Source organism: Thalassophryne amazonica, chromosome 8, assembly GCF_902500255.1.
Source record: "Thalassophryne amazonica chromosome 8, fThaAma1.1, whole genome shotgun sequence".
Classification (NCBI taxonomy): domain Eukaryota; kingdom Metazoa; phylum Chordata; class Actinopteri; order Batrachoidiformes; family Batrachoididae; genus Thalassophryne; species Thalassophryne amazonica.
In genome coordinates, this window is record NC_047110.1 from 73,458,334 (window position 1) to 73,470,628 (window position 12,295).

Below are 12,295 nucleotides of genomic sequence, written 5' to 3' on the forward strand. Positions count from 1 at the left end.
GAAACACAATAGCACCAAGATCCACAGCCAGTCATGCACGTATTCAGATCCTTTACATACAGGCAAATATTGCCCTGGCATTTGCATTTCTCTTCTTTGTTTCATCTCATGGGCTGACTGATGTCAAGCCACACCAGCACCTCCTCTGTGACATTTACACCACTGTGACTTGATATACGACAGCCGATGTAGGTAAAGCAAAGACGTCTGTGCAATGTTACGCTCTGAGATGGCGCTATGATGTGTAGTTTTGTTGTGGACAGCAAACGTCAACTCTGAAGGCTCTGTGGTCAAAGAATCTGAGTTACTGTGACGACCATGCAGGGTTACCACGGTGACAAAGCTGTCAAAGAGAGATACCTGGGCTGTATACATAGTGGACTACATCTCCGTAATGTCACTCGTAGGTTTTCTGATGATCGGGTTTGAAGCTCAAATGAGCCGTTCTTGGTGTTGCCATCTTGACAGTGCTTGCCTGTGCCTAGGCCATCCGCCCTTTTCAGCGTAGCGACGCGTGATCTCAGTAACATTGAGAACTGCATTGAAACACTCTGATCACGCTGCACTTTTAACCGCTGCACACGGACAACGCCATTAACATCGCAACATAAAACTATGAATATATTCTCTGAGTTTATAAACGTTGTTATTGCATTTGTTTTATGTAAACATGCGAGAATCACAGGCTCCGTTATTTTCAATGGGAGCTGCTGTGAGCTACGCTGTGGGAGGAAAGTGAAGTTTGGTCTTTAACGTCGTGATTATTGTTCTTTACAGCACTGTTTGTCCTCTTTGTTCCAGACTAATATATATAATATGTCTGAGATTCGGTTTGCGTTTATTAAATTCCACGCAGATTAAACGTAGCAGACACGGATTATTTGTTATAATTGTTTTAGCAAATTTTCAGGGTATCATGCAGCAGTCTCATATTAACGTGATGAAAAGCATAAAAAAAATACATTTTTTTAGTATAATATTCATTTACAATTGTCATCATGTGGATTCTCTATGTTGTTGTGACTGCAGCAACTCTCTGGCGAGCAAGGGATTATGGGGTACATGAAAACCCTCGATGCACAAGACCAGCGTGGCCGGGGTTGGACGAATGTAGCTTGAATATCCAACCAATCTCCAAGTTTCCAAGCTAACAAGCTATATCTGGGTTTGGGTATTTGATTAACACATATTTTTGTGGACTGGGTGGTGGTTCTTTTCACAGGTGGCTTGGGAATGGATATAAATATTCAAAACTATGACTGGCAAGTCACCAAACTATTGATACCTGCTAATTTATGCTAACAGCGCAAACATAAAAATGAACTAATATAAACATTTCACTGAATAGACATACTGGAGGCACACAGGCGACACAACAACACATCAAATCATATTATCTCAGATATTTGTAATGAAATGCTCAGAAATGACAAATAGTTAAGTCTATAGCAGCTAGCAGCCACTGCTAATGTCTTTTGCTAATGACTGGATGTGGCACCTGAGCTGTCACTGAAAGTGACCACACCCTTAATTATTCATAACTTTAAGGCTTAAATATGTTAAACCGATGAGCTATATAAAAATTCACACACACACTGTAAAGTTGGACATTTTAACATGAGTTTCTATGGAGGTTTTAGCAGATCCTTAATGACTTTGTTTTTCAGGACCAGGGGTTGTCTCTTGGAAAGAAGTTGCAAAAAAAAAAAGTGCAAGCAAACAGAAAATAAGCATTGCTCTGCTGTCTCCAACGTCTTGTCGGATCCTTTTTAAGTTCAAGCTCAAATATTTCAGTTCAGCAGTGCTGACTGATTTGTTTTGTCTCAACAGGGGCCATTTTAGTTGGCTGCAATTGGACCGCAGAGTATTAGAACACGAGTTCCCCAAGAAGTCTGGTCCCATTGTCCTCTACTTCTGCGTCAGGTGAGTGTGTCTTCATCAGCTTTGCTGCAACCTGTGATTAAAAATTATGTGTGAGCTCATCTCAGATGGATGGAGTACATCCATGAATGTGTTTGTGTGTGCATGTGCATTCAAGTGGTAATAGAAACAGATTAACAAGGTTAGTTACGACAGGCCCCCAATGAAATTGCTTTGACCCGAGTGGTTAACTCCTGCCACGGTGCTTCTCAGCCAATCAGCCTCTTAGAATAAACCATTATGCACTGCAGGCAGATCACATCAAATAATTGTGTTGCAAGCTGCTTTCCCATTGGAAGAAAAAACAAACCATTTCCTGGGAGCATCAGTGATGTGCAGTTACTCCATCAGAAATCAGTCTGCTTTTATTTGCTATATGAAAGATGTACAAGATCCAATCACAACCAACATTTAGAGGATCCTTGGGTACTCTTGGAATGACTTTTTATCAAATGAATGGTTATTTAAGGGAATTTCAATGAGGTGGGCCACTTGCATTGCGAGGGAATGTCAACTATGGCATTGTGCTCTAGGGGTTGGTAAGGTTAGACCTTACTTGTGTGAAGCGCCTGGAGGCAGCTTTGTTGTGATTTGGCGCTATATAGATGAAATAAATTGAAATTGAATTGTGCCAATGTGGCACGCTTCTCTGAGCATGATCCAGTGTTTGAGGAATGCAGCAACTGGGCTGTGGCAGATAGATGGTTGCTTTCAAGAGGTGGTGATGGACCAGCTATCTGGCTGTGTGGTTGCCATCCTGGACTCATAGTGGTTCCTGGATGTGGTGGCGCCTGGTACCAGTGCATGCTTCTTGACCTGAGTTTATTGAAAATATAAGTCAGGTTGGACCAGGTCCAGGTGCATGTGCTGTGATTGCTTTTTGCTACATCCTATTGGGAACCACACCACTTGTGGTGGTGTGGTTTTGAATCAGGTCAATGTTTTTGCAGAGGTAATTCTGCAACCAGCGTGTAGATCTGGATGCTGTTTTGACATGAAACCCAGGGCAGAGCAATGTGAGATTTTATTTAACATGAATGGAATATATGAAGAGTTCAGATGCAAAACTCAATATTTTTTTAATGGAGAAAAATGCAGTTGAAAATGGAGATTTAAAGGAAACCATATTCGGAAATGCACAGACTTTCATCAATAAAATGAAAACAGTTTGTTCAAATTCTTTCATATTTTGCATACTGATGGTCCCCTTGACAGCCAAGTACATGTTGGCCTCAACTACAAATTTATGGTTTTGGAGATACTGGGTTTTGCATCTGAACTCTTCATATTACCTGCAATAACGAATCAATGCTTTTTTTATGTGCTTAGAATGAGCCCTTCATACAGTGGTTTGCAAAAGTATTCAGCCCCTTGATATTTCACACATTTTAATGTTTATGCTATTTCAAATACAAAAGGTAAATCGGGCTTTCTAAAATTTCTAAAATTACCTTCCTCAAACTCAAAATCAAAGCAAATCTCTACAACCAGATCTAAATTAATTAAAAATACAAGGTCTGTCAATAAAGTATAGGTCCTTTTTATTTTTTTCAAAAACTATATGGATTTCATTCATATGTTTTTACGTCAGACATGCTCGAACCCTCATGCGCATGCGTGAGTTTTTCCACGCCTGTCGGTGACATCATTCGCCTGTGAGCACTCCTTGTGGGAGGAGTCGTCCAGCCCCTCGTCGGAATTCCTTTGTCTGAGAAGTTGCTGAGAGACTGGCGCTTTGTTTGATCAAAATTTTTTCTAAACCTGTGAGGCACATCGAAGTGGACACAGTTCGAAAAATTAAGCTGGTTTTCGGTGAAAATTTTAACGGCTGATGAGAGATTTTGAGGTGATACTGTCGCTTTAAGGACTTCCCACGGTGCGAGACGTCGCGCAGCGCTCTAAGGCGTCGTCTTCAGCCTGTTTCAATCTCAAAACCTCCACATTTCAGGCTCTATTGATCCAGGACGTCGTGAGAGAACAGAGAAGTTTCAGAAGAAGTCGGTTTCAGCATTTTATCCGGATATTCCACTGTTAAAGGAGATTTTTTTAATGAAAGACGTGCGGGCGGATTGCAGCGTCGGCTCCGCCACAGGAAAAACACCTCCGTTGGAAGCCTTAAGGACAAGTTGGAACATGTCCAGCTGTTAAACAATTTCTCATATACTCACTCCACTGAAAGCCATCAAAAGCCGCCTGGATTTTACAAATGGTTATCAACACGGAGGTGTTTTTCCTGTGCCGCCGCACCGCGCCGGCTGCGTCCCGACGCGCGGACCCGTCCGCACGTCTTTCATTAAAAAAATCTCCTTTAACAGTGGAATATCCAGATAAAATGCTGAAACCGACTTCTTCTGAAACTTCTCTGTTCTCTCACGACGTCCTGGATCAATAGAGCCTGAAATGTGGAGGTTTTCAGCTTGAAACAGGCTGACGACGGCGCCTGGGAGTGCTGCACGATGTCTCGCACCGTGGGAAGTCCTTAAAGCGACAGTATCACCTCAAAATCTCTCATCAGCCGTTAAAAATTTTCACCGAAAACCAGCTTAATTTTTCGAACCGTGTCCACTTCGATGTGTCTCACAGGTTTAGAAAAAAATTTGTTCAAACAAAGCGCCAGTCTCTCAGCAACTTCTCAGACAAAGGAATTACGACAAGGGGCTGGACGACTCCTCCCACAAGGAGTGCTCACAGGCGAATAACATCACCGACAGGCGTAGAAAAACTCACGCATGCGCACGAGGGTTCAAGCATGTCTGACGTAAAAACATATGAATGAAATCCATATAGTTTTTGAAAAAAATAAAAAGGACCTATACTTTATTGACAAACCTCGTATAAAAGCTAAGATGATAGGCTGTGTAAGTAATGGGTCCCTTTGGTATAATACCTGTAAATAATCAGTTTTCTTGCCAGTTTTCTTCAGACAAGTCAGGGGATGGATACATGAACATTTCCAAGTCACTGAATATGTCTTGGACTTTTACATCAATCATGAAGAAATACAAAGGGTATGACACTCTATGGTAAATCTGTGTGGCGTAAACAGTTCCCCAAAACACAATGACTCTGCAAGAAGGAGAAAAGTGAGGAAAGCCACCAAGACACCCGAACAACCCAGTAGAAGTTATAGGCTTCACTGGCTGTGACTGGAGAAATTGTACATAGTGCATTTTGTATCCCCAGTTATACAGCTTCATGAAAATTCAGTAAGGTGTATCTTATATACACTCAACAAAAATATAAACGCAACACTTTTGGTTTTGCTCCCATTTTGTATGAGATGAACTCAAAGATCTAAAACTTTTTCCACATACACAATATCACCATTTCCCTCAAATATTGTTCACAAACCAGTCTAAATCTGTGATAGTGAGCACTTCTCCTTTGCTGAGATAATCCATCCCACCTCACAGGTGTGCCATACCAAGATGCTGATTAGACACCATGATTAGTGCACAGGTGTGCCTTAGACTGCCCACAATAAAAGGCCACTCTGAAAGGTGTAGTTTTATCACACACCACAATGCCACAGATGTCGCAAGATTTGAGGGAGCGTGCAATTGGCATGCTGACAGCAGGAATGTCAACCAGAGCTGTTGCTTGTGTATTGAATGTTCATTTCTCTACCATAAGCCGTCTCCAAAGGCGTTTCAGAGAATTTGGCAGTACATCCAACCAGCCTCACAACCGCAGACCACGTGTAACCACACCAGCCCAGGACCTCCACATCCAGCATGTTCACCTCCAAGATCGTCTGAGACCAGCCACTCGGACAGCTGCTGAAACAATCGGTTTGCATAACCAAAGAATTTCTGCACAAACTGTCAGAAACCGTCTCAGGGAAGCTCATCTGCATGCTCGTCGTCCTCATCGGGGTCTCGACCTGACTCCAGTTCGTCGTCATAACCGACTTGAGTGGGCAAATGCTCACATTCGCTGGCGTTTTGCACGTTGGAGAGGTGTTCTCTTCACGGATGAATCCCGGTTCACACTGTTCAGGGCAGATGGCAGACAGCGTGTGTGGCGTCGTGTGGGTGAGCGGTTTTCTGATGTCAATGTTGTGGATCGCGTGGCCCATGGTGGCGGTGGGGCTATGGTATGGGCAGGCATCTGTTATGGACAAAGAACACAGGTGCATTTTATTGATGGCATTTTGAATGTACAGAGATACTGTGACGAGATCCTGAGGCCCATTGTTGTGCCATACATCCAAGAACATCACCTCATGTTGCAGCAGGATAATGCACGGCCCCATGTTGCAAGGATCTGTACACAATTCTTGGAAGCTGAAAATGTCCCAGTTCTTGCATGGCCGGCATACTCACCGGACATGTCACCCATTGAGCATGTTTGGGATGCTCTGGCCCGGCGTATACGACAGCGTGTACCAGTTCCTGCCAATATCCAGCAACTTCGCACAGCCGTTGAAGAGGAGTGGACCAACATTCCACAGGCCACAATTGACAACATGATCAACTCTATGCGAAGGAGATGTGTTGCACTGCATGAGGCAAATGGTGGTCACACCAGATACTGACTGGTATCCCCCCCAATAAAACAAAACTGCACCTTTCAGAGTGGCCTTTTATTGTGGACAGTCTGTCACAGATTTAGACTGGTTTGTGAACAATATTTGAGGGAAATGGTGATATTGTGTATGTGGAAAAAGTTTTAGATCTTTGAGTTCATCTCATACAAAATGGGAGCAAAACCAAAAGTGTTGCGTTTATATTTTTGTTGAGTGTATTATATTCCAATTCTAAGGTGGAATTATGCTAGTATATCTAAGCATCTAAAAAGGAAGAGTAAAATAGAAGAGTAGAAAAGAGTAGAATAGAGCCACTTAGGTGCCTGGTCTTGAGAACCAGGGATGGTAGGTTTCTCCCTACGCACCCAAGCGGCTCAAGAAAAAAGTATATATAATAATAATTAATTAGACATAAGAAAGATAAGACATAACAGGAGAAGATTGTAGTATAGGTAATTTAGTATGTAGACTAGTAGTAAAATTAAATTATAGTTAGTAGGCTAAGCTATAAATCTGGTATTTTATTATAGAAACAGAAGCTATGAATGTATGAGTGTATTGGTATCTATCTAAAGTAACTCTGTTAGCATACTATAGGAAAATAAAAAGTATAATCATTATGCTATCAAATGGAAACCTAAGAACTTATGTACTATATGTTGATATCTTTAAAAGAACACATAAACTGATGAATCTTTAAAAATCTACACCATGTAAAATAAAATTGTAAATAACAAAAATGATAGTTATAGTTAGAAGAGCTAAATTAGCTGTTAATAAGCCAACCGTACCCAGCAAGCTAACAAGATAAACAAAAACGGTAATTAGTGTATAAAGTATAATAGCGTAGTTAAACCTACAATAACGGTATTAACAAATACATATAAAATTAATGTGGACAAAAGTATGAATAAATGTGGGTTATCAAACAGAAAAGAACCAACTATTTTACGATAAACGTTCTACGATAAACGTTGCTACAGCCGGCTCATGATGAAGTGGTATAGAGGAGGATTACAGTAGCCCAAAAGGGACATACTTACTCATCCTTTTGCATTTTTCATTGTTGCTGGAAGAATTTAAGAAATTGTTCCCTCATACACTGGTTAACGAGTTTGAGAACCTTCATTTATGTGAAATCGAGTGTTATATACATACACAGTGCTCATCACAAGAGAATGCAAAGGAGCATGAATCCCCTTCCTCAAAGAAGCAAAAACACGAAGGCAGACAAAATTGTGACCACCAACAACATAATGCAATCTCCAACCTCACCACTTGATGACATTAAATCCTACACAGTGTAGCTTTAAGAAGACATACACCCACCCACAGACTAAATGTCAGAGTGGAATATATTATCAGTTTCAAATTATTGTGATAGCTGCCCAAATCCTGCTGATTCAGTGGTCATGTTGGTTGACGCTCGCCACCCTGCTGGCTGCGTGTGTCTTGTCAGCAGTGTGGTTTAATTAAGTGTTCTCATTGAATATTGACAAGCCTCTCATTTTCTCCTGGAGCTTATTGGATAACATGATTTACTCCTTCCAATATTGATCCCTCTCACTCATTGCATGTAAACACTCACACCCAGACAAATCAACATACGAGGGCTGTCAATAAAGTAACAGTCCTTTTTATTTTTTTCAAAAACTATATGGATTTCATTCATATGTTTTTACGTCAGACATGCTTGAACCCTCGTGCGCATGCGTGAGTTTTTCCACGCCTGTCGGTGACGTCATTCGCCTGTGATCACTCCTTGTGGGAGGAGTCATCCAGCCCCTCATCGGAATTCCTTTGTCTGAGAAGTTGCTGAGAGACTGGCGCGTTGTTTGATCAAAATTTTTTCTAAACCTGTGAGACACATCGAAGTGGACACGGTTCGAAAAATTAAGCTGGTTTTCAGTGAAAATTTTAACGGCTGATGAGAGATTTTGAGGTGATTCTGTCGCTTTAAGGACTTTTCACGGTGCGAGACGTCGCGCAGCGCTCTCAGGCGGCTTCATCAGCCTGTTCAAGCTGAAAACCTCCACATTTCAGGCTCTATTGATCCAGGACGTCGTGAGAGAACAGAGAAGTTTCAGAAGAAGTCGGTTTCAGCAATTTATCCGGATATTCCACTGTTAAAGGAGATTTTTTTAATGAAAGACGTGCGGACGGATCCGCGCGTCGGGACGCAGCCGACGCGGTGCGGCGGCACAGGAAAAACACCTCCGTGTTGATAACCATTTGTAAAATCCAGGCGGCTTTTGATGGCTTTCAGTGGAGTGAGTATATGAGAAATTGTTTAACAGGCAGGACATGTTCCAACTTGTCCTTAAGGCTTTCAACAGAGGTGTTTTTCCTGTGGCGGAGCGTCGCGGCGGCTGCGTCCCGATGCGCGGACCCGTCCGCACGTCTTTCATTAAAAAAATCTCCTTTAACAGTGGTTTATCCGGATAAAATGCTGAAACCGACTTCTTCTGAAACTTCTCTGTTCTCTCACGACGTCCTGGATCAATAGAGCCTGAAATGTGGAGGTTTTCAGCTTGAACAGGCTGACGACGGCGCCTGAGAGCGCTGCAAGACGTCTCACACCGTGAAAAGTCCTTAAAGCGACAGTCTCACCTCAAAATCTCTCATCAGCCGTTAAAATTTTCACTGAAAACCAGCTTAATTTTTCGAACCGTGTCCACTTCGATGTGTCTCACAGGTTTAGAAAAAATTTTGATCAAACAACGCGCCAGTCTCTCAGCAACTTCTCAGACAAAGGAATTCCGACGAGGGGCTGGACGACTCCTCCCACAAGGAGTGCTCACAGGCGAATGACGTCACCGACAGGCGTGGAAAAACTCACGCATGCGCACGACGGTTCAAGCATGTCTGACGTAAAAACATATGAATGAAATCCATATAGTTTTTGAAAAAAATAAAAAGGACCGTTACTTTATTGACAGCCCTCGTATTTGTTCACATTTACTGGAATATTTGCTCAATACATGTTTCCATGCATCATAAAATATATTATGAATGCCATTGCATAATACCTCATAGATTAACTTTCTACGATAAACGCCAGCGCGGAGTTATCTGACCATGGGTCCGAAGAAGGCACTGACGGCGGAGGAGGGAGACGATATCAAGAAGTCCCTGGACTTTTTGTCTGATGAAATCTCTGTGGTTAAAATGCAGCAGAAATCCATTATGGAGCTGGTGGAAGAAGTGAAGGCTCTCCGGATCCAGAATGCCGAGAAAGACCGGCGTCTGGTGTACCTGGAGAACCGTGTTGCGGAGTTGGAACAGTACACAATGATGAACGACGTTATTATTACAGGAATTCATATTAAACCTCGATCCTACGCACGGGCGGTGTCAGAAGACAGCGGAGGTGAGGCCAACGAGCAGGAGGCCAGCTCAGTGGATCAACAGGTGGCTGACTTCCTGCAATCTAAAGGTATTCAAATGGACTGTAATAACATTGAAGCGTGCCACCCCCTGCCCAGGAGAGTGGATGGAGACAAGCGAGCAGTTATAATGAGGTTTGTCAACAGAAAACATAAAATGGCATTGTTAAAACAGGGACGGAAACTCAAAGGAACAAACGTATTCATCAATGAACATCTGACCAAAGGAAACGCAGACATCGCCAGGAAAGCTCGTTTCTTAAAAAAGCAGGGAAAAATTCAACAGACATGGACATCCAACTGCAAAACATTTATCAAATTGAATGGAACACCAGAACAAGCGAAGGTTATGGTAATCAGGAACATCGAGGATCTGGACAAATATGACCAATAAGGTATGAGGACACAAACACATCACAACACCATGACACAGACCAGAGGAACCTATTCATCTACTACATCATCTACATCTGGAGACAAGAAGGATATAACTCAAAGGATTGCTGATCATGGAAAAGTAGAACTGAGAACATTTAAATACACAGACCACAATGTACTGGACGTGGAGCACGATATAGACCCGGACAATAATTTCTTCTCAAATATCAAGTTGTTGCTATTATACAGATGAACAGTTTAATCGGATCATTAAAACGGATAACAAATTATCAATAATCCATTTCAACAGCAGAAGTCTATATGCAAACTTTAACAACATTAAAGAATATTTAAGTCAGTTTAAAAAAATATTTAACATAATTGCTATATCAGAAACATGGATCAATGAAGATAAAGGAATGGATTTTGAACTGGATGGATATGAATTTAATTGTGTAAACAGAAAGAATAAGAGTGGAGGAGGAGTGGCTGTGTATGTGGATAAGAACATGGATTATAAAATAGTAGACAATATGACAACTGTGATTGATAACTTATTAGAATGTATAACTATTGAAATATGTGAAGAAAAAAGCAAAAATGTATTAGTCAGCTGTATATATAGAGCACCAGGATCTAGTATTGAAACATTCACTGACTGTATGGGAAAAATGTTCTCAAAAACTAATCAAAAAACTGTGTTCATTTGTGGTGACTTAAATATTGATCTGCTCAATCCAAATAAGCATAAAATAACAGATGAATTTATCAGTATAATGTACAGTATGAGTTTATATCCAAAAATCACCAGGCCAAGCAGAATTACATCCCATAGTGCTACCTTAATTGATAATATATTCAGCAATGATATTGAGAATAACACTGTGAGTGGATTATTAATCAATGACATTAGTGATCATCTACCAGTTTTCATCGTTTATAATAGAAACCATCGGCGGAATCAGCCAGAGGAGAAAATAAAATACAGGCGAGTGCGGACAGAGGAAAACATGAACACACTAAAGAAGGATTTACAGGAGCAAAACTGGGTAAAGGTATACAGTGAAAGTGATGTTGATAGTGCATATGAAACTTTTTTACAAATATTTACATCATTATATGATAAAAATTGTCCAATTAAACAAGACTACAGAAAACAAAAAATCCAAGCTCGACCATGGATGACGAAAGGGTTACGAAATGCATGTAATAAGAAAAATACACTGTATAGAGAATTCATAAAACTAAAGACTAAAGAGGCAGAAAATAGATATAAGAAATACAAAAATAGATTAAGTAATATTATACGGGTATGTAGGAAGGAATATTATAGTAACATATTATATAATAACAAAAACAATATTAAAGGAATATGGGATATATTAAATAGCATTATCAAAAATGGTAATAAAAAACAGAGTTACCATCAGTATTTCATTGATAATAATGTCAAGAAGGAAAATAAGGATGAGGTAGTCAACGGTTTTAATAATTTTTTTGTAAATATTGGACCAAGCTTGGCAGAAAAAATTCCCGATTCCCAACCTGAGGATTGGGATAATAATCTCATAGAAAGAAATCCCTGTTCAATGTTCCTCACAGCAGTGGATGGAAAAGAAATTATAGACATTGTGTATAATTGTAAATATAAAACATCTACCTATTTAAATGAAATTGATATGGTGGTGGTAAAACAGGTCATTGAATGGATTGTAGAACCATTAACATACATCTGTAACTTATCATTTCAAACCGGTAAATTTCCCAATCAAATGAAAATAGCTAAGGTTGTGCCGCTGTATAAGACTGGGGATAGACACCACTTCACAAATTATAGACCTGTTTCTTTGCTTCCACAATTTTCCAAATTATTAGAAAAGTTATTCAATAATAGATTAGACAAATTCATAAATAAACATAAATTACTTACTGATAGTCAATATGGATTCAGAGCACATAGTTCAACATCACTTGCATTAATAGAATCAGTTGAGGAGATTACAAACGCCATAGACCACAAATTACATTCAGTTGGAATATTTATAGACCTTAAAAAGGCTTTTGATACAATCAATCATGACAT

General features: G+C 40.4%; 1 protein-coding gene across 6 annotated transcripts in view; it reads left to right on the forward strand.

Moving 5' to 3' along the window:
• Nucleotides 1-12,295, forward strand: part of frmd4a (FERM domain containing 4A) — a 241,423-nt gene that overhangs the window by 169,625 nt on the left and 59,503 nt on the right. For all 6 annotated transcript variants that reach the window (XM_034176652.1, XM_034176651.1, XM_034176650.1 and 3 more), the window contains exon 4: nucleotides 1,831-1,923. In XM_034176652.1, the coding sequence (XP_034032543.1) occupies nucleotides 1,831-1,923 (93 nt within the window). The remainder of the gene's footprint in view (nucleotides 1-1,830; nucleotides 1,924-12,295) is intronic.